Consider the following 21692-nt stretch of genomic DNA (forward strand, 5'->3'; position numbering starts at 1 on the left):
AGTTAAACCACATACATAAAAGTGAGCTATTTGTGTATTTAGTTTCTTCTGCCCCTTGTAAATAAAAATGACCCCTTTCATCTTTATCCTGGTATGTGATTGCTTGGTGAGCAACGCAGCTTGCCCGATAGGGTCCCTTATCTTGTCATTAGGATTAATAACTTTGTATGTTAACTGGCAACTGTAGATTTGGGACCAACGGCTTGATGAAATGGAATATGGACTAAAGGCACAAATGTACAATAGGATTTGCCAAGATGTAATAAAACTGTAATTTAAAACCAAAAGTTTACAGTACAGCCTCTCAACATTTGAAAATACAAAAATATATTTTAGAAAACTATTAGGTCAAGGAAAAAATGTAATAGAGAAAAAAATAAAAATAAGTAAGTCTAAGATTTTTTTAGAGATAAATTCATAGTCTTAGAATGTTTCCATTATTTATAAGAGGGCAAGAGATCAAACAACCTAGGCATTCAACACATTTGGCCAAAATATGTATAAAAATCAGTCCTTAGGACACTGGGGAAAAATAATAAAAATACAAGCAGAAATAATTGAATTAGAAAACCAAAAAATGAAATGTAAAAACAATTTAACAGTTGGTTCTTTAAAAAATAGGCAAATCTCTCTTCCAAATTAAATCAGGAAAAAAAAAATAGAAAGATACTTGGATAAAGTTAGAAATGAGAAGGTAAATAACAGCAGGTCCAAAATTATGCTGAAAAATTATATGCTAATAAATTTGAAAATCTTAAAGAATAATTATTTTTGTTTTAAATAGCATTTAAACCAATATCTGAGTATTAGATTAATTTAAGTTCTTTTGGTGGCTACTGAGATTTTTGTGAGAGATTCTAGGCCCCAAACCTGGAGCAGTGGTCAGGGCTTGCTTTGTCAGCTCCAAATGCAAATCTCTTCCATCCCCAGTGTTAAAAATAGGGTATGTGTCTGTGAGACTTCCAATCCTCACCTTTTTGTCATCAGGTAACTAATGAGGGGAAGATCCAAGGGAAGTAAGAAACAGTAGATAGCAGAAAGAAAAAGTACAGAAGGGACATAGAGAGAAGAGAGGATAATTGAATTTCTAGACAGAATAGTAATCAATGATAAACCAATACCTTCTTTCAACTGAGTGGCCATTTTGGGGCTCCACCTAGCTCTAGTTCTTTATGAGAAAATGGAATGTTTTGGCCCATAGTTACCCTGCAACCCAGTCCATGAGAGGAAGGCAAGAATACAAGGCCCTTTCCTTTCCTAAATAGCATCCCAATATTGTCATAACCAAGTCTGATAACCAAAGCATATGGATCATTCCAATAACAACACAAAGCCTTTTTAAGGGTTCTATTGTTAATCAACTGCTATTCAACTCTGGTCAGATTAGACACTGAGATAATTCTCTTTTGAGAAAGTAAATCTGGTAGGCATTTTTATGGGTTTTCTAAGCTGTACCCATTATCAGTTTAGATAATCAGAAAACTGCTCAGTTTAATTCCGTGGAGAAAAGCCATCACCTAATTCCTGTTTAATATTTTACCCTCTACCTTTATCAGGAGTTGGTAAAACATATTTTAATGTTTGTCATATCTCTTAGAAAACTCGGTTTGAAAACATTGCCATTATGATTTGCAGTCGTTTTTACAGAAAGCTTGTTTCTGAACTATACACTTCAAGGTCTCATTCAACTTCTCTGACCTGGACGCCTATTCCTTCTAGGTAGAATTAACTGCTCCTTCAATAGTCTTGCCATAGAATTTGGTAAACATCTATATTCAAGCATTTAATTTACCTATCCCAAGAGAGTAGTTACAATGGATACGCATCTTTATATTTTTAGTGCCAAGTTTAGTAGGGAGGAAACTAATATTTATTTTAGAGCCTGTCATGGCACTAGGCATTGTGTTAGGAACTTTCACATATCTATGAGAAAGGCATTCAGTAATTTTAGAAATTGATTAAATAGAACTGAATTTTAGTCCTAGGAATAACTTGGTCTCTTTTGTAGAAATGGCATATTTTCTTTGATCAGATAATGAGAACTATGTAAACTATTTTTGTTTATCCTTCTGTCTTAGCTATAAGGAAGCTCACATTTAAATGTAATGTTCAATTGCAGAAACCTACTTCTCCCAAGTTCTTGGTATATTTATTTATCCCTCCTCCTCCTCTACATGGTTTATAATCTCTGTTATTTTTGAACCATGTTGTCACATGTCTGATTTTATTGCAAGTTGCCTCAAGTCCTTTTAAGAAAATGTTGTATATATTGCATCTAAAATCAAATTTATAAATATTACTAGACTTTATTCAGTTTGACCTTCTTAGAATTATTCCAGTGTTGGTTATAATTATTCTACTTTACCTCGTGCTTTTCAATCATCATTTCATCAAAAATGTTAATATATATATAATCTTTTATTTTAGATAAGCTTGAGAAGCTATAATCATGTCCTGGTGAGCTACAAATAAAAAAAAACATAATTAAATGCTTAATATTCTAAAAACCCATTTATTTTCTAAGAGCATTATTCATAAAGAACTATGAAATTGCCTGTGTTCTTTTCTTTTATAAAGGGTAAACTAAGAAAAATCTATATCCTTTGAAGACTGCTACTTTTCATTAAGGCCATCATGTGCATTGTAACATATCTCTTTTATGATGAAAAATAAAAATGTTTAAATGTCAAGCAGAAAGGCTTTCACTACAGCCATCCACTGCAAACGACTGGAGTATTGTGCATTGAGATTTTCCAACTATCTTAAATCCTGCTAGTTTCTGCTAGTTCACACATACAATTAAAATGTTCTTTTGTTCTCAGTCAATAGATATGATTGTTTAACCACAGAGCTTATTCTCTTTCCGATATGTATTTTTTGGAACCAGAAATTGTAATAATGTAAAGCATTTAATTTGCAAGGTATCTACTGTTGACTTACTTGATTAGGTGCATTTTGGGGGTAAGTGAAAGGAGTGTGTATCACGAGCAGTAAACTTCCACTCTCAGCTCTAGCTTGCATATTAAATCTCCATCAAACGTCTAATGCAATAGATATCACAGTCCTATACAGTAGGTTATTTTACATGGGGAGATGGAAGTTCAGAGAAGTTAAATAACTTGTTCAAGGTAAAAATGCCACCAGCAAGTGACAGAGCCTTCATTTGGACTTAGTTCTAGTAAGCTCTAAAGACCAGGGGTTTTCACTGTACAGCTGCTGCTACTGAAGTTTTGTTTTGTTGAAGCTTGCTGGTTAAGGAAACAACTACAATTTCCAAGAATCTCCAACAATTTCTAAAACTTTCTGAGACCTACAGGCAGTGACAATTGAAAAATGCTGGTTGAATTTTGAGAACAATTTTAAGCTGAAGATTCCTTACATTTCCAAGTGGTAAAACAATAAGCTAACTCCCCTACTTTGCTCCTCAAGGGTTTCCTTTCCTCTTGCCCTAAGGCAGGCCAGGGAAGGCAATGTATATTTACAATACTATGCCAATAGGAAAAAGGACAACTATCATTCTCAAGACATTTTTTAGCTTGTCAACTTAGTATATCTCTTACATCACCTAAGTCATTTCGTGTCATCTTGTATTTTGTATTCTATTCACTTTCCTCAAATTTCACCACAATTCCTTCTTCAAAGCAGGGATCATGGGACTAATTACTATTTATTTATTATTACTATTTATTCCATTTGCATGTGGTTTTTATTCACTAAAATGTCATGGGAGTGGGGAATAAGAGGTCATGTAAGAGGCAAGAAAAAAGTGGTGACTGGATAGTTTTGCCTTAACTGAACCTCCTAATCCACTTGGTTGTACTTCAAATGTGTTCTTGGCTTATCTCACTGCTATAATTGCAAGGATATAAACACTCTACAGTTCACTTATAAGTTTATTTATCTTATTGACTGTTTTATGATCTCCTAAATCAATTTATTTGATTAATCAGTATATTTCTTCTAACTCTAATGTCTCTAAATTAATATTCCAACTATTTCCAAACACACATAACCACATATTTTACTGCTACAAACTTTTAAAAGACATACATCTTATATTCTAATTATTTAACTTAATATTATATAATACAACATAATAGAATTTTCCTTTAAGTCATTACTCTTCTTCACACACAAGAATGAAAAGGTCAAGAAAGCAAATATTAGAGAACCAGGCAAGGCAAGAGGTCCAAGGTCTAGACAGGCAACCAAATAGCAAGGAGATCTGTTTAGAACTCTGGACAAAGACTCTGAAATTACAGTTGAGCCTGTGTTGAATCTGGAAGAACAAACTTGATTTCTGCTAACAGCAAGAAATTCCCAGGTATCCATAGCAAAGTTCCTAGGTATACTAATCCATTAGGGCCCCCTCCTCCAATCAAGTTGGAATAATGGCATAAACAGCATCTCCCTTTTCTTGAAAATCTTGGTTAGGATCTGGAGACTTTTACTTTGAGAACCTACACCTGGATGTGCTACAAGCTATCATCACACATGTGCAAGCAATTATGTCAGTTCTTCTGAGTTCCCAATAGCCTTTGTTGGGGGGTAATAGACATTAACATAGGCATTGTATAAAGCATAAAAATCATATAAAATCATGTATTACATGAAATATGAAATATTCATAGAAAATTATACAAAGTAAATCATAGAAAACCATATAAAATGGTGGCTAATCCATAAGAAAATCTGCTCTACATATATGAATAATTTTATATAGAGTCAATTTTCCTACCTCTCAAGATAAAAATAGATATTTAATAGCTACAAATACCTGGTCATGAAGGAAATTTGTACCAACAGTAAAGCACAGCAATATTAAAGGGTGTGGATACGAAATGAAATTAGTTTTCATAGGGTCTCTCTCTCTCTCTCTCTCTCTCTCTCTCTCTCTCTCTCTCTCTCTCTCTCTCTCTCTCGTGTGTGTGTATGTGTTCCTAAATACTAAATTTAGTTATAGGATTTATTTTAGTCTGTATCTGTTTTGTTCCTTCTTGTTAGCAAACAGAAACACAGGTGGTTCTTCAAAATCTGATTAATTATAATTAAAAATTCCTTTATATAGGAATATTATAGGAAAAGATATCTCCAATCATTCTTTAGAAAGTGTAATGGTAAAAAAAATATTAAATTTTCTTTCCAATTTCTCCTCTCTACTCCCACCTCCATCCCACAAAAACCTTTGTGATCTTTGGTTGACTACACAATCCAGTGAAATAATAAAATATATGGAATCAAGAAAAAATAAATAAATAGAAAGTGCAATGGTTTAATATTTTAATGCAAATTGACATATGTTTTAAAGTAAGGAAAGTAAAGAAAGTCCATTATTCATTAAACAAGATTTTTTTAAAAGCACAAACCATAAATAAAAAGATTGGTAAAATTAAAAACTTATTTGCATCAAAATATATCATAAAGAAAATGAAAGACAAGCCATTAGGGAAAGATAGTTTTAGCATATATAACTGACAAAGGGCTGGAACTCATAATATATAAAGAACCCCTTACAAAGAAAAGATAGATCAAACAATAGAAAAATGGACAAAAGGCATGAAAAGCTATTTCATAGAAAAGATGCCAATGATCAATAAACTTATGAGAAGAAGCGCAAGGTGAATAGATAGGTAAACTGTGATACATCCTTATCATGGACTATTACTTGGTGTTAGAAATAAATGGGCAATAAAGCAATGAAAAGATGTGGAGCAACCTTACAGGCATGTGACTAAGTGAGGAAATAAGCTGATCTGAAAAGACTCCCTATTGTATAATTCCAACTATATGACCGTGATGGTTAATTTTGTCTGTCAACTTGGGTATGCCACAGTTTCTAGACATTTGGCCAAACTTTATTCTAGATGTTTCTGTGAAAATATTATTTTGTTTTTCTTTTTAAATTTATTTTTAATTAATTTATTTTTGTGTGTGTGAAGATATTTTTCAGATGCAATTTAAATCAGTAGGCTTTGACTAAAGCAGATCACCCTCCATAATAAGGGTGGAACTCATCCAATCAGTTGAAAGCCTTACTAGAAAGAAGACTGACTTCCCCAGTGGAGCAGGTACTTCTGCCAGCAGGTTGCCTTCAGATTCAAACTGCAACTCTGCCCTGGGTCTCCAGCCTGCCATCCTGCCCTGCAGATTTGGGGTTTGCCAGTCTCCATAATTGTGCGAGACAATTCCTTAAAATAAACAAATAAATCTCTCTCTTTCTTTATACATATCGTATTGGTTCTGTTTCTCTGGAAAATCCTGATTCATACAATGACACCTGGAAAGGGCAAAACTGTGGAGGTAGAAAAAGATCCATTTGTTCCCAGAGGGAGGGAGGGATGAATAGAGGAAGGACACAAGATTTTTACGGCAGTGAAACTCTTCTGGCATGATACTATAGTGGTGGATATATGTCATTATATATTTGTCAAAAATGTACAACACAAAGTGTGACCCCTATGGACTTTTGTTGATAATGCTGTGTTGATGTTGGCTCACGGATTATATTAAAAATAAAGATACCACACTGATGCAGGATGTTGATGCTGAGGATGGCTGCATGTGTGTTGTGGTGAGGGGATTTAGGGGGAACTCTCTGTATTTTGCACCTACTTCTACTGTGAACCTAAAAATTCTCTAAAAACTAAAGTAGGTTAAGTATTTAAAATTGATAAAAACTCAACTTCATTAGAAATATGGGAATATAAACTAAACCATAATGAGACTACCATTTTAGATCACTCATATTGGGAAAAATAATTTTAAAAATATAGAATGTTATTGAAGATATGTATGGCACAATAGGAAATTTTATATACTGCTGTTGGGAGTATATATTAGTACAATCACTTCAGAAAGCAGTTTGGCATTATCTAGTAAAGATGAAGCTGACTTTAGCTACAACCTAGCAATTCTACTGCTAGGCATATAACCTAGAGCAGTGATTCCCAATCTTTTTGGCACCAGGGACTGGTTTCAGGGAAGACGATTTTCCACTGATTAGGGAGCAGGTTTGAGGGATGCTTGGGCAGTGATGGGAGCAATGGGGAAGCTGTAGCAGCTGTAAATATAGATGAAGCTTCCCTTGCTCTCCTGCCGCACACCTGCTATGTGGCCTGGGTTCCTGAGTTTCACGGAAGACAATTTTTCCACCGATTGGCAGGTGCTGGGGCTGAGTGTAGGGATTGAAGGGGGAGAGAGGCGGAGCTCAGATGGTGTTGTGAGGCCAGTTCCTAACAAGCCCAGGGTACTGGGCTGTGGCCAGGGGGTTGGAGACTGTAGTCCTAGTGCACAAGTTCTCAAAGTGTTGTCACCTGACAGCATTAGTACCACCTGGGAACATGCTAATAATGGAATTATCAGGCCCTATCCCATATCCACTGAATTAGAAACTAGGGAGGTGAGCCCAGCAACTGTGTTTTAAGAAGTTATCTAGGTGATTCCAGTGCACAAAGAAGTTTGAGAGCCACTGTCTTAAAAAGAAAGTCTTGCACATGTGCTCCAGAAAACAAGGGCAAGAATGTCCAAAGCATTTTTTTGTAATGGCAAAAAAACTGGAAAAAAGATAAATGTGTATCAACAGAAAAAAAAAATAAATAAATTGTGGCATTTTCATGCAATGTAATGCTATATGGAAGTGAAAATAAGTAACAGTGCCTTAGTTTGTTTTGTGCTGCTATAACAGAACACCTGAGACTGGGTAATTTATAAAGAACAGAAATTGATTTCTTACAGTTCTGGAGGGTGAGAAGTCCAAGATCAAGGTGCTAGCATCTGGTGTCTGGTGAGGGCCCTCTTCCCATATCCTCACATGGCATAAGGCCAAAGGGCAAGCTAGGGAGGAATGTTGTGTCCTCATATGGCAGAAGAGCAGAAGAGTGTGAACCCACTCCCACAAGCCCTTTTTATAATTATTACATTCATGAAAGTGGAGTCCTTATGACCTAAACACCTCCCATTAGGTTCCACCTCCTAATCCTGTTGCATTGGGGATTGAGTTTCTAACAAATAAATTTGGGCAGGACACATTCAAACCATAGCAAGCAGCTGCAAGCATGAACATGGATGAATCTCTCAAAATAATTAAAAGTAAAGAAACAAGATTACAGAAGAATACATAAATATAACTCAATTTACATAAAGTTAAAAACATGCATAAATACATAATACATAGTTAGGGATAAATACTTATGAAGTAAAATTGTAAGGAAGAGAAATAGTGATTAGAGAAGAATGATAAACACAAATTCATGGTTGTTACCTCTGGTAGGAAAAAAAAGAAGATGCAGTTACGTTTGGGCACAGATGACCTTCTAAATTATTGGTAATATTCTATTATTTAAGCTGAATGGTGGATACACAGGTATTCATTTTATTTCTTCAGAACCTATGTTTACATATATTTCATATATTAGTTTATATGTATGAAATATTTCATAATTTTAAAAAATAAATCCTATATCGATCATTATATACAATAAATGGCTCAAGAAAAGAATTTTGTTATTGCTCTTTTTTTAGAAGCTGTGGAAAAATAGACTCCAACTTACATAAAATCTACTTTAATTTCTTCATTCCAGCATGGATGAGATCCACTTGCAGTGTTGGTTTGGTATACAGTGTGCTGAAAAGACACTTCCACAAAAGGGTGTACAGCTTCCTGAAACACATAATAAACATTGACTAGACTTTTGTAATATTTTATACAGTTGATAAAGGTAGAAGGCTAGGAAATTATTTGGCAACTGTATTGCTAAGTTTTTCTAGTTTTTCTAACAGCTATTATTTATTCGTTCATTTAATGAACATCTACTGGTCTTGTTCTATATCAGGTATTATTCTAGGACCCCAAAATAAATAGAATGTTCCCTTAGGGAGTTCATGGTCTATAAGGGGAAAATCAACAGGTAAACAAATAAGGGCAGTGAAATGTGAGGAATGAAATAGGAGAAATATATTCAGGGTATAAGAATTACTTAGGAAAGGGAGTGATTAGCTGTCTGGGGTGAGGACAAAGAGGGCATCACAGAGAAAATATCACTTGAGCTTGGGCTTTGAAACATTAAGTAGTGTAGTTCACTTGGCCAATAATATGCAGATGTATTGAGGCCATTCCAGGCAAAGGAAACAACAAATAGTTTCCTTGTAGAACAAGTAGTAGTATGATAGAGCTGGGAAGTAGAGAGAGATGAGGCTGATTGGTAGGCAAGGCCAGATTATCGAAGATTGTGTGGTTTCTTTTTTTTACTGAGACAGAGTCTCACTCTGTTTCCCTGGGCTAAAGTGCCGTGGCGTTAGCCTAGCTCACAGCAACCTCAAACTCCTGGGCTCGAGTGATCCTTTTGCCTCAGCCTCCTGAGTAGCTGGGACTACAGGCATGCACCACCATGCCCGGCTAATTTTTTTCTATATATTTTTAGTTGGCCAATTAATTTCTTTCTATTTTTAGTAGAGACGAGGTCTTGCTCTTGCTCAGGCTGGTTTCGAACTCCTGACCTCAAGCGATCCGCCCACCTCAGCCTCCCAAGTGCTAGGATATAGGCATGAGCCACCACGCCTGGCCTACATTGTGTGGCTTCCAAGGAGCTTGTACCTTACTCTACAGACCCTGAAAGCAGGGAATGAAATGGTTAAAATTACATTTTATAAAGAACACCTTCACTGTGTTACAAAAACCCAAGGAAAATAGAGATGAAGAGACCAATTACAAGCCAACTGCAATTCAGAGTAAACATAATCAATATTGTACTTTACAGAAGTGTTAAATACTTATCTCATTTAGGATCTCATCTGAGGCTATTGATTGGACTGTTTCTTTATTTCTGAGGCAAGATATAGGTGACATCAAAAAATTAGGCATATCCAAGACTCTTTAAGAAAAACAATATAGAAACATATACCTTAATTAGTTTTCATATTAGTTTTGGCAGCAGTGGGTAGGTTTTCTTCCTGTATTTATGGAGATATATAATTCAGTTATTCTGGATTTTATAGAGTTTGCTTTGGATTGTCACATTGTAGGTAGGTAAAGCTAAACATCTGACAATCACTACTCTGGAAGAGTGCCTCCTAAATGCTGATATGGATTAGATCCAATCTATGATAAAATTTTCACTGGTATTCAGCAAAAGAAGAGCAATAAGGCAAGTGATACTTTGAGAATATATCCTTCCTACTTTTTTGGTGTTACACTATTTTTTCTTTTACATAATGATTACAGAAAATGGTGGTTACTTTATATGTCCTTATTGCATGAAACAGCCTTTGAAATGTATTTTTGAGAATATTGTATTCAATTAGATGAATAAGGTCATAGTTTGTAAAACATAGGCAAAACCTTTATGACATTTTAACTATAGATTAGTAGCCAGTAAGCAAAATGTTTGTTTTTCATAGGTAGAATTCATGGGTCGTGGTAAACATAAAATAATCAGGTAGAGCACACATGTTTAAACACAGATAGAAAAGGATATCTAATATTCCTGAGGCACTTAGGCACTAAATATTCATAATATATAAATCATACATGACATTAAATACACGAGACACTAAATATCCTGGATATACTAATCATGCATGAGCGCTCATATTCAGTATACGTTAATTTAACCATCTGTTGGTGATATCCATTTTAGCCCCACATATCTTCTGCCCAAGAAACACAAATAAAACCCCACTGAGTGCATACAGAAAGGATGGGTGAAATCCTACTTTTGTAGAAGTCACCTAAAATAACAGGTTGAAAGAAGAGGAGGGAATAAATATAGCAATTCTAATTTCATAAGCTATTCCACATTTCCTTCACAACTTTCCTGGAACATTTCCTACATCAAAATTAGTGTCCCACCTACTTTCTACAGCTTTATGCTCCGATATTGAGAGGGTCAGTGGCATGGAATAGAGCAGTTGGCAGCAGAAGCCTTAGAATTTTCACAACAGGGAATACAGACAAAAGGTATTTATTTGATATAGCATGAGAAGGCAAGCATGGGAAAACACCCCAAATATATACATGTTAAAGTTACTTTGGGAATCTCAAACTTCAGAAAAGTTAATATGTGGCATTGACAGTAGGTCTGACTATCCAAATGAAGATTTCAACTTTCTTTCATGTTATGCACCTGAAATATTAATCAAGTGCAAAGTTTTACAAATAGGACAACGTGGAAATTTATCACATTTAGGACAGATCTTTTGTGATTCTAAAAATTGGGGCATGTTATCTTACCTATTAACTATTGTTTTCCTCGTAGGAATATTATAGGCACTCACTATTCTGATAAGAATTTTAATATCTCCATCAGAGACAGTCTGTGCTGTCACTTTTTTCCTTTCTTTCCTTTGAGGCTTTAACTTTCTTCGTGGTTCAACAAACTTACAAATTGCTTCTGTCAACTGGCTAAAGAGAATAAAAAAAGAATATCAGCCACCTACTTTTCGATTAATTCTTATAAATAAGGCCATTATTCTGAACCATATTCTTTCCATTATGAAGGGGATACAGAATTGTCTTAAACCCAAGGAAAGAATCTTTTTCTGAGCATAGAAAGGAAGAGATGCTGTTCCTTTGCACTGAGAGACAATGTTATTGCCCCGGGCCTTTTAGGTACATGGTCCAAAATGAGATAGGGACAAGGAGACGTAAAGCCATGAAGCATGATGATCTTTCAGAAGATTATTCATTTTTAGGGACTATTCTCTTGAAAGTGCCTGGATATTCAAATTTTCTCCATGGCTCTGAAACTGGAGTTAGTTACACATGCTGCCAACTTTGGCAACAAAAATCCATGGAATTATATTTTTGTGGTCACACCCAGTTTTCCCCAAGGACTAAAAATAAAACACCATAGAGTTCATCATTCTAAATCAGTTCAAACCTTATTGGTAATACCCAGAATCTGTATGTGGCCTCCTAAGAGTTTTCTCAGAGACATGGCAGCCCCATTCTTACCCTTAGGTTTCACATATGGACAATATGAGAATTGTGTTACTTCAGCAAAAACTCTCCCAACTGCTACTTGTAGATCTCAGCACCCTTGTATAGCTGTTCTCAGTTTTGCAGGGGAGAAACTACAGGCTTAGTGTGGTGCTACCAACAATGACTATTCCAGTAGCAATCTTAGGGCTGGTAATCTTAGAACAAAACTAACTTGGGACAAAGGCATTTCTTTTCTTTTTCTTTCTTGCCTGAAAAACTACCAATAAGTATAGAGCAAAAACCTACCCTAAAATATAATACAATTGAAAATATATCATGTAGGTGTTCCAAAATGCAACTTTAAAATGACCAAATATATTTTAAGTCACCATATTTCACTTTATGCTCTGAAATTGTATTTTTGGCATATTACTTAATTAAAATAAAAAATAGAGAACTCAGAGGATTTTGAAGATGTTAGCTTAAAGCTTTATATTTAATACTTAATCCTTAGTAGTTACCTTGTAGATACAATTTCTTCATAATCAGTCACAATATCTGACAAGTTAAATTTGCTAATTTTGGTAATTCTTTTCATTATCAATCTTCTCATCTAAAAAATAACATTTTTAGAATTTAAAGAAATGTACTGTTTATATTTTAAGATTAAGTATTTATAAGGCTACTGGTACCACTATTTTTTACTCCTAATTTTTATAAGCAATGAATGGAAAGGGGAATTACACAAGTAAAAATATAGTTCTGTTTGCTTCTACTATTAAAAAAATTTCCAACTCTCACACTACAATTAGTTCATTTCTTTCTCTTTTTTTATCCTTCTATATCCACTCCATCTGATCTTAAACTCATTGCTCTCATATTTTTTTACATCTAACTCACAAGTATACAAGGCCAGAACTAGTTTTCACCAAAGGAGATAACTGCCATGTAAATCCACTTCTACAGTAGCCACTAGTAATGGACATGAATCTTGATCTGCAAACTCAAAGAAATATTATCACATTTCTGTGTTTCCTCTGAGTCAATCCTACTCTGACTTTAAGCCCTCATTCTGTCAGCCTGGCAAGAAAGTCAGTGCTTAAACAGAGCCATTTCCTTAAGTCCTTGTTACTTGCAGTACCCTTAAGCCTTGGTTACTCAAAGGACTCTGAACATCTCCTTTTAATCTGAGGAAATCCCTTTCTCCTTCAACTCCATTTTTCCTAATGGGTTTAGGTTAGGCATTCAGACGCGAAACCAGGAGAAGCATGTCTGGAGGCAATTTTCTGCTTTCTGTCCTGCCACAAATCATTCTGGAGACAACGTAACCTAGAGCTGGATTACCATCTTGAATGTGGTAGGAAGATGGAGTGATGGGAGATGAATGGGAAAAACATTAACTCCTAAAAATTGTCCTGTTACATGGGCAACCAATTGTTTCCCCTGAAGGTGAACCAGATCCGTGCAGCCCCATCACTGCCCACACACTCTCTCTCTTCTCTCCCTTGGAGAGAACATGCAGACTGGACTCCTCGCTGCTCCTCCCACAGGCCAGGGTGCTCTACTTCATAGTTTTCATGTGTGGGTTCCATCAGGCTGCATTGCTCTTTCCCAGGTAACTCCATGGCTAGTTCCCTCACCTCCTTCAGGTCTTCTGCTGAAGTGTTACCTTCTCACAGGCTTCTTTGACCACCTTATTTAAAATTGCACCCTTCTCACCAGCTCCACCCTCTGGAATTCCTATCAATTCCTATCCTCTCTTCCTACCTTTTTCTTTTTTTTGACAGCCAGTGCAACCATTCTAATAAATAAACTAAAATTGAACAAATAAAATGTACACTGCTGTTTATGGACCAAGAATGCTAATTCTACATATAAAGGGTAACATATTCATTTTCCTTTTATTCAGTACCTTCATTTTCGCATACTTTAAAATAAACACAATTCAAATTTTGAAGTTTACATTAAAATATAATAGATTATAAATTTCTTATAAATTAAAAAACATAATTGCATTGCATACTTACAGGTGACTGCTGAACTCCATTGTATAGTGCTGGTGGTAAGACATATGGCTCACATTTTTTTCCCTAGGCAAGTTTGTCCCCCACTTGGTTTTAAGATATCTCAACTCTCATGTTATTCTTACTCTGGATTTGGCTCTTCCATTGCCTTCATGGTCTTCCACTGTTCATTTTCACAATTAAGCCCCCATTACCCCATGATATGCAAAGGGGTCCATAAAAAAAGAGCCCCATCTCAGCCTGGAAATTTGCTCTAACAAAAGGTAAGGGGTTCTTCTGGACGTTTTTGTTGGGGAGCTGTAATTCAAATTTACAAACCATACCTGAGTATAAAGAAGGTTAAGAAGGACTATCCCAGTGATCCTGCTATATATTCATTCAAAGAGCTGCTTTTCAAACCACAGGTTCTTGGCCTAGGTTTCATTAACTCTATTTTCTGTTAAATACCCAGATTGAAATAATACAGTATTCTGAGCACTTAGAAACTGCATAGCTAATTCTTTCCTTTTAGTTCAAGTTCAGCATGTGATATTTAGCACCACCCAGTGGCAATCTTATGTTCTGGTGAATAAATAGTAACTTGTGCAAACTCTTAATCACAAGAGAGAACATCTCAATCAACAGACAGTAGGAAAAAAATGCAAATCAAGTTAAAGCAGTTTCATTTTTAGCATATGTGCTGCTGAAGTGAGCATGAGCAGTTTCATTTTTAAAAAGTCATCTACTTTTAAAAGTTCAGACTGTTTTAAGATTATTTTCCTGGCCTCCTGTCTCCTTTAAGATGAAAGGCTTAGGTAGCTTAAAAACAGCAAAGAAATAAAAATTTTCTCTTTTTCTTCTCTAGCTTTTTACATATATTGGATTTAAAATAAAATTATGTTAGAAAGGAGGGTCCAGTACATTTTTCTTTCTTTCTTTCTTTCTTTTTTTTTGTTTGAGATAGGTGCAGTGGCATCATCATAGCTCACTGCAGCCTTGAACTCCTGGCCTCAAGTGATCCTGCTGCCTTGGCCTCTCAAAGTGTTGGGATTACAGGTGTGAGCCACTGCTCCCGGCCTGAATTTTTCTTATGAGAAAATAGGAGTGTCATCATCAATGCTTTAAAAAACAATGTAGAAGAGTGAGAGAGAAAAATCGGTCTCTTTCTAGAGAAATCTTCTGATTATTTCTTCTAAGAAAACCAACTGGAATACAGAATGACTCTATCCTATACCAATCTAAACATGACCTCCCTTAACAAATATATAGACAATATATGTCTTAACCAACTTGGAAGAAAAGCAAAATTATAGACACAGAAATGTATTTTCCCAAATTATTCTTTTTTCGAACTGGATTCAGTCCCAGGCTGCTGCTTACATCAGTGATCCCATCTACTAAATTGGACCAGGCTGGAGGGCTTGCATTCCACTGAAAGGGCATGAGGCACCTGCTGCCACATCAGGGAATTAAAAAAAGAAGGACCATAACTGCCCTTCAAGAACTGAAGAATTCTTTAAAGTTTGGATATTTGGGGAACACAGACCAAGGCTGTGCCCTGATTTTCTGTTTCCGAAAGTCACACTTTAAGTTGAAAATTTGTTCTGCAGATTTCCACATATCAAAAGAAAATATATAATTTAAATCATAGTATCTTCTCAAACAGAAGAGAAAAAGTTCTTCATAGAAGTTTTTTTCTTTTCTTTTTTGGTGTCTTAAATGTCAATGATCACAAAAACTTCTGGCTTCTCTTCATTATAGACCTGCATTGCTGAATATGTTATTGCTTTGACTTTTGTTTCCTGAGGGTGTTTGGACATTGAAAATTCTTCTTCTCTCCCAGTTGACTGTAATTTGAAATTTCTTTGATCAACATTAAGTAACTTCACTTCCCAGGATATAAAGAATTCATGAGCACTGAACTTACAAAGCCATTCATCCAAAAAGTGAAACAGAAGAGACTTTAAGTCATCTCTGAACATCTTCTGTATGATCCAAATGTTCGTACTTCCTAGTGACTGGCAGATGCTTGGCCTTAATTGCCTTCTGTTCCTCGGTCGAATTGTTGTCTCTAGCATCTGCCTCTTCCTGTGCCATCTCTTCCTACTTTTTTCATAGCACGTTTCACTCTTTAACATACTAATAATGTGCTGTTCATTATCTTATATATTCTATATATTCCAGGAGGTCAGGGATTATAGCAAGTATTCAATAAATATTTGTTGAATAAATTAACAAAATGGACAGACTGAGGAGATGCACTACCCTCTTAAATGCAAACATTTTAGCAAAACTTTAGTAATCTTTGAGACTCCTGGGACTCCATTCTGTATTGCTATAACCCTGGCCTCAGCCACCACTGACCACAGTAACGCAGTAGGAAGTTAATGCACACAACTCACAGTTCCACAAGTTCCTCCTGTGGAAGGATTTAAGTATTTATGGCCCTAATAGGCCTCCAGGATCCAATCTTTCCAGTATCTGTAATAATTAATTATCCCACAAAAGTACCAAACTTGTAGTTTTAAACTGTTTCCAGAAAGCAAAGAAGTTTTCACAAAGAGTTGAAATCTAACCACAAAATTTTCTTACAGCTCTTTCCCAGGATTCCTATATGAAGTTCAAGCATCCTCAGACACTTGCTTATCCTCTGCCACTCTCTCTCTCTGGGGCTTCCCCTTGCATAAAAAAGAAGAGACAGGATAAGAAGGATATGTGCTCTCTTTTCTCATGAGCAAGAATATTTCTTTATTTTCCAAGACAGCAAACTTATTATTAAAGCACATCCCCACTTTTAAGAAATAGGTAGCTAGTAAAGAAGGGATAACAGGGGTAGGGGAGAGTGGGAAAAACACCTGCCAATGATAAAGGGGGGCTCTCTCATGCCTAGAACTGCTACAGTGGTCTGCATTCTACCACCATCTCATAGTAATGATGTATGAAGTAGAATAGCACTTGAGGTTTTTAGCTCATTCGCCCCTCAGGTCAGAAGCAAAGCAAAGCAAGCATTGTTGTCTGTTTTTATTCAAGAAAGTGGGACTCAGTGATTAGGTTCCTCGCCAAGAATAGACAGGATAGTAAGAATAGGTCTTCAGACACCTGCGGGAGCTCTTCTAGTTATATCTGGTTGCTTCTCACTTGTCCCCATGAGGGATCTGGAACGTATGTCTTTGATCTTTTCATGGCTCTCCTTGTTTCTTTTCAAATTACCCTACAGGGCTGCTCTGGTGCTCTCCAGCAAAGGCTATTACTTGGGTGAGAGTCTACTTTTGCAGGAGTTTTAGAAACCACCTCAGCCCCTAATCCATCACTTCATTAATTTCTTAAACATTTATCAGCATTTTCTAAGTGTAGGACACTGTGCTGGGCACTGAGGATCTGCAGATACAGTCCCTGCACTAAGCTTCTGAGTCTAAAAACTCAGAGTGGTGAGGAGACCACAGAAAGAAATCAAGAATGATATTCAGTGAGGGATTCCACCTCAAGCCTGGCTACGGCTTTGCCAGAGTGTTCTGTAAATGTTTACTATTTGACTTGGTATCAAAGCCTATTTGTTTCTCTAATTCTTTCTGTCTGCTCCTATTAGCTCCTCCATCCCTTTATGTCCTGAATTGCTTTGGTCTATGACATTACAAGGTACTAGTAAAAACAGGGATTCTGGCAAAATGCTAGAGTATCTCTCAAGGTGAACTTTTAGGGTCAAATAAAATATGAAAAAATTTTTAAATTATGTTTAAATATAAATTATGTTTAAACATGTGCATAACCACATCCCAATCATTCAGAGTTCACTATCAATGAAGTTAAGCTAACTCTGAAAAGGAAGAACAGAAAGAACAGAAAACTCCTCAGTGATCAAAAAGAGGTGATAAGTAAGTGTATTCATGCATCTGACTCTTTGGGAAAAGTATAATATCATGTATGCAGCAGACCAATTTTCACACAAGTAAATGCAAACATATTGATAATACTGTGTTGATGCTTTTACCTTTTTCAGAAAATTGGCAGAATTAATCCTTTGTGCAGTAATAGAATTCACATCTGAAAGGGCTATATCCTTCTCAATCTGACTTTCAGACTCCTAAACACAGAATTAAGTTAGTTTCACTTCTCCAATGTGATAGAGTTCAGATATGACATGCTGTAATAAATATTACTATTCATTTCAGTTCATGTGTAGGACATTGGCAACATTCTGGCACTGAGAAAAGAAAACATTTCTTTTAAATTCTCCCATCAAGATTAGCTAAAAGCAGTTTATGACTACATTCTGTTTGCCTCTAGGTTGAGGACCATTTATCTTTTAAAATAGAGTAATGATTCAGAAAAAAATTATGACTGAGAAAATGATGAAACATGTGAATATGATTGAGAAAAAATTATTTATGTATACATTTGCCTGGCAATCACTAAGAACAAAATGAATGGGAAGTAGTATATAGTGTAGTGGTTAAGAAAATGGGCTTTGGAGGTAGATAGTCCTGGATTCAAGTAGGCCCTGCTATTTACCAGCTGTATGGTTTGGAGAAAGTTGATTGGTTGCTCTAGACCCCAGTTTCCTCCTCTATAATAATGATGATGATGATGATGATGATGATGATAATAACACCTATGCTACAGTATTGTTTGTGAGGCTTAACTGAAACAATATCTGTAAAGTGCCTGGCACCAAGTAGTCAACATGTGTTGAATATAATGAATAAATTTAAGATTACATGTGTAGTTGTCAGGACTTTTCATCTATACGATTTAAAGTAAATTTGCACCTGTTATTTATGCATTTGCAGTACACATCCCTAATGCACATGGAAATCATTTTATATTATAGATGTCATTTAAAACTACACAAAAATAATAAAGTAAATATTTTAGAATCTTCAGCCATATTACAATATATGCTCTATCATCCTAAGATAAGTTATTTGTTCTTCTAATTATCCACAAGAAATCTTGAAATTAACTCTGTTGACAAGTAACAAGTTTTGCTTAAGGACATATATAATATTTTCTATCACTTTATTTAGTTTTTAAAGTATTAACTTGTAGGAGTTAAAATATTGTGGATATTAATATTTTATTGTTATATATGTTATAAATAACTTTTTCTAGTCTGTGGGTTAATTTTAATGTTATCAAATTTATTAATCTTTTTCTTTATAGTTTATACTTTTTGTATCTTAAGAAATACTTTTTGTACCCAAGATTAAGATACCCATTTAAAGTTTTGCTTTTCACAAGTAATCTTCATTACACATGATATTTATTTCTTTTGTGACGTTTGAATCTAATTTTATTTCATTCCAAAGCAGTGAAATAGAATAGACTTATTATGCCTATGTGGAAACTTTATATTTGACAGAGGTGTCCTTACACATCAATTGGAAAAGAATGAATGATCCATTAATTGGTTCTGAGATCATTCATTCTTTTCCAATTGATGTGTAAGGACACCTCTGTCAAATATAAAGTTTCCACATAGGCATAATAAGTCTATTCTATTTCACTGCTTTGGAATTACATTACTACATTTACAGATTAATTTGGGGAGAACTGGCATCTACAATGTTGACTCTTCCTATCAATGAACATTTGTTTAGATTCTTTTTTACATCATTCAAAGGAGTTTCATAATTTTTTTTAAGTTCTTGTACAATTTTTGTTAAATATATTTCTATGTATTTATAGTCTTTGTTGCTCTTGCAAGTGATATCTTTGTTAAATTAGATTTTTAGTGGGTTTCTATTGGTGTATATGATGCTATTCATTTTTATTTAAATTTTTTTCAAATTTTCAAACATACAAAAAAGTAGAAAGAATGTTAAAATCCACATCTCCACTCCATAGATTAAATAATTAAATATTAAAGCCATACTTGCTTCATCTGTCTCCCTCTTTTTATGTTTTTGACTAAAATATTTCAAAGTAAATTATAGATATTATAATACTTCACCTCCAAATAAATACTTAAGCATGAATCTCCAAAAACTAAGGCCATGCTTCTACACAACCATAATGCCATAATCATAGCCAACGAAATTAAGAATTCCCCAATATTATCTAATACTCAATCCACATCCAAATTTCACTAATTGACCTCAAAAATCTCTTTTTTTTTTTTTTTTTTTTGAGACAGAGTCTCGCTTTGTTGTCCAGGCTAGAGTGAGTGCCATGGCGTCAGCCTAGCTCACAGCAACCTCAAACTCCTGGGCTCGAGTGATCTTTCTGCCTCAGCCTCCCGAGTAGCTGGGACTACAGGCATGCGCCACCATGCCCGGCTAATTTTTTATATATATATATATCAGTTGGCCAATTGATTTCTTTCTATTTATAGTAGAGACGGGGTCTCGCTCTTGCTCAGGCTGGTTTTGAACTCCTGACCTTGAGCAATCCGCCCGCCTCGGCCTCCCAAGAGCTAGGATTACAGGCGTGAGCCACAGCGCCCGGCCAAAAAATCTCTTTTATAGCATTTTCCCCCTTCCCAAACTAGGGTCTAATAAAGGATCATGTGTTACCTTTAGTTAAGTCTCTTTAGTCTCTTTTATTATGGAACATTCTCCTTTCTTTTTAAAAAATGATAACTTCTTGAAGAGATCAAGTCAGTTGTCCCACATTTCATATTTGTTTTGATTCTTTCCTTGTAGTGCCATTTAACTTGTTTTTCTATCCCTCCTATTTCTTGTAAACAAATTAGTCTAACATCTTAATTAGATTCAGAATATACATTTTTGGCAAAGAGAATGCATAAGTACTGCTGTGTATTTCATATTGTATCATATTAAGAGGCAATAATGTTTGGTTTTCCTTTATTAGTGTGCTAGTTTGCTATTGCTGCCATAACAAATTATTACAAATTTATCAGCTTAAAACAACAAAAATTTGTTGTCTCACAGTTGTGTAGGTGAAAAGTCCCTGTTCACTCAGTTTGACACCCCCAAGGGATCACAATGGAGCTACAATAGTGAGCTCCAACCACAAGGAAACTGCCAAAAAGACAGAAATGGAATTCCGAATATGGATGGCAAATAAGATGAATGGAATTGAAGAGAAAGTTGAAAACCAACAAAAAGAAGCCAAAAAAAATCTTAGGAAATTAATGAAAATGTCACTATAGAGCTAGGCAACATACGAAAGGATATAATAGAACTTAAGAAATGAAAGAGGCATTTAGGAAATTTCAAAACACAGCAGAAACTTCAGGAACAGACTAAACCAAGGAGAAGTAAGACTCTCAGGGCTTGAAGATGAGGCTCTTGAGCTAACCCAGTAATTCAAAGAGGCAGAGAGAGAATAAAAAAGACCGAGCAATCACTTACAGAGATATGGGACCATTCAAAGCAAACTAACACATAAATTATAGGTATTCCTTTAGGAAGAAGAAGAAAGAGTTAAAAGCATGGAAAATCTATTTGAGGAAATTATTGAGGAAAACTTCCCTGGTATTGCCAGAGATCCAGACACCTAGATACAAGATGGTAATCTAACACCAGGAAGATTCATAACAAATAGGACATCTCCAAGATACATAGTAATCAACCTGGTGAAACTAAAAATAAAGGAGAAAATTCTACAAGCATTAAGACAAAAATAACAAAAAAACCTCCAAAGAAAACACATTATGGTAACTGTAGATTTCTCAGTGGAAACCTTACAACCCAGAAGAAAGTAAGGCCCCATCTTCCATCTTCTTAATAAAACAACTGCCAGCCTAGAATTTTGTATCCTACAAAACTAACTTTCACAATTGATGGAGAGATTAAGTCTTTTCCAGACAA

The 21692-nt window shown here is 35.2% G+C and overlaps 1 protein-coding gene and 1 pseudogene across 1 annotated transcript in view; both read right to left on the reverse strand.

The window, feature by feature from the left end:
* CC2D2B (coiled-coil and C2 domain containing 2B) overlaps nucleotides 1-21692 on the reverse strand; it is a 122875-nt gene that overhangs the window by 30178 nt on the left and 71005 nt on the right. The window contains exons 21-26 of the mRNA XM_076009907.1: nucleotides 17909-18001; nucleotides 12439-12530; nucleotides 11228-11398; nucleotides 9769-9869; nucleotides 8550-8655; nucleotides 2366-2462 (exon numbers count right to left, since the gene is read on the reverse strand). Coding sequence (XP_075866022.1) covers nucleotides 2366-2462; nucleotides 8550-8655; nucleotides 9769-9869; nucleotides 11228-11398; nucleotides 12439-12530; nucleotides 17909-18001 — 660 coding nt within the window. The remainder of the gene's footprint in view (nucleotides 1-2365; nucleotides 2463-8549; nucleotides 8656-9768; nucleotides 9870-11227; nucleotides 11399-12438; nucleotides 12531-17908; nucleotides 18002-21692) is intronic.
* On the reverse strand, nucleotides 14859-17729 carry LOC109729408 (protein archease pseudogene; annotated as a pseudogene).

This window comes from Microcebus murinus, chromosome 14, assembly GCF_040939455.1.
Source record: "Microcebus murinus isolate Inina chromosome 14, M.murinus_Inina_mat1.0, whole genome shotgun sequence".
NCBI classification, from domain to species: domain Eukaryota; kingdom Metazoa; phylum Chordata; class Mammalia; order Primates; family Cheirogaleidae; genus Microcebus; species Microcebus murinus.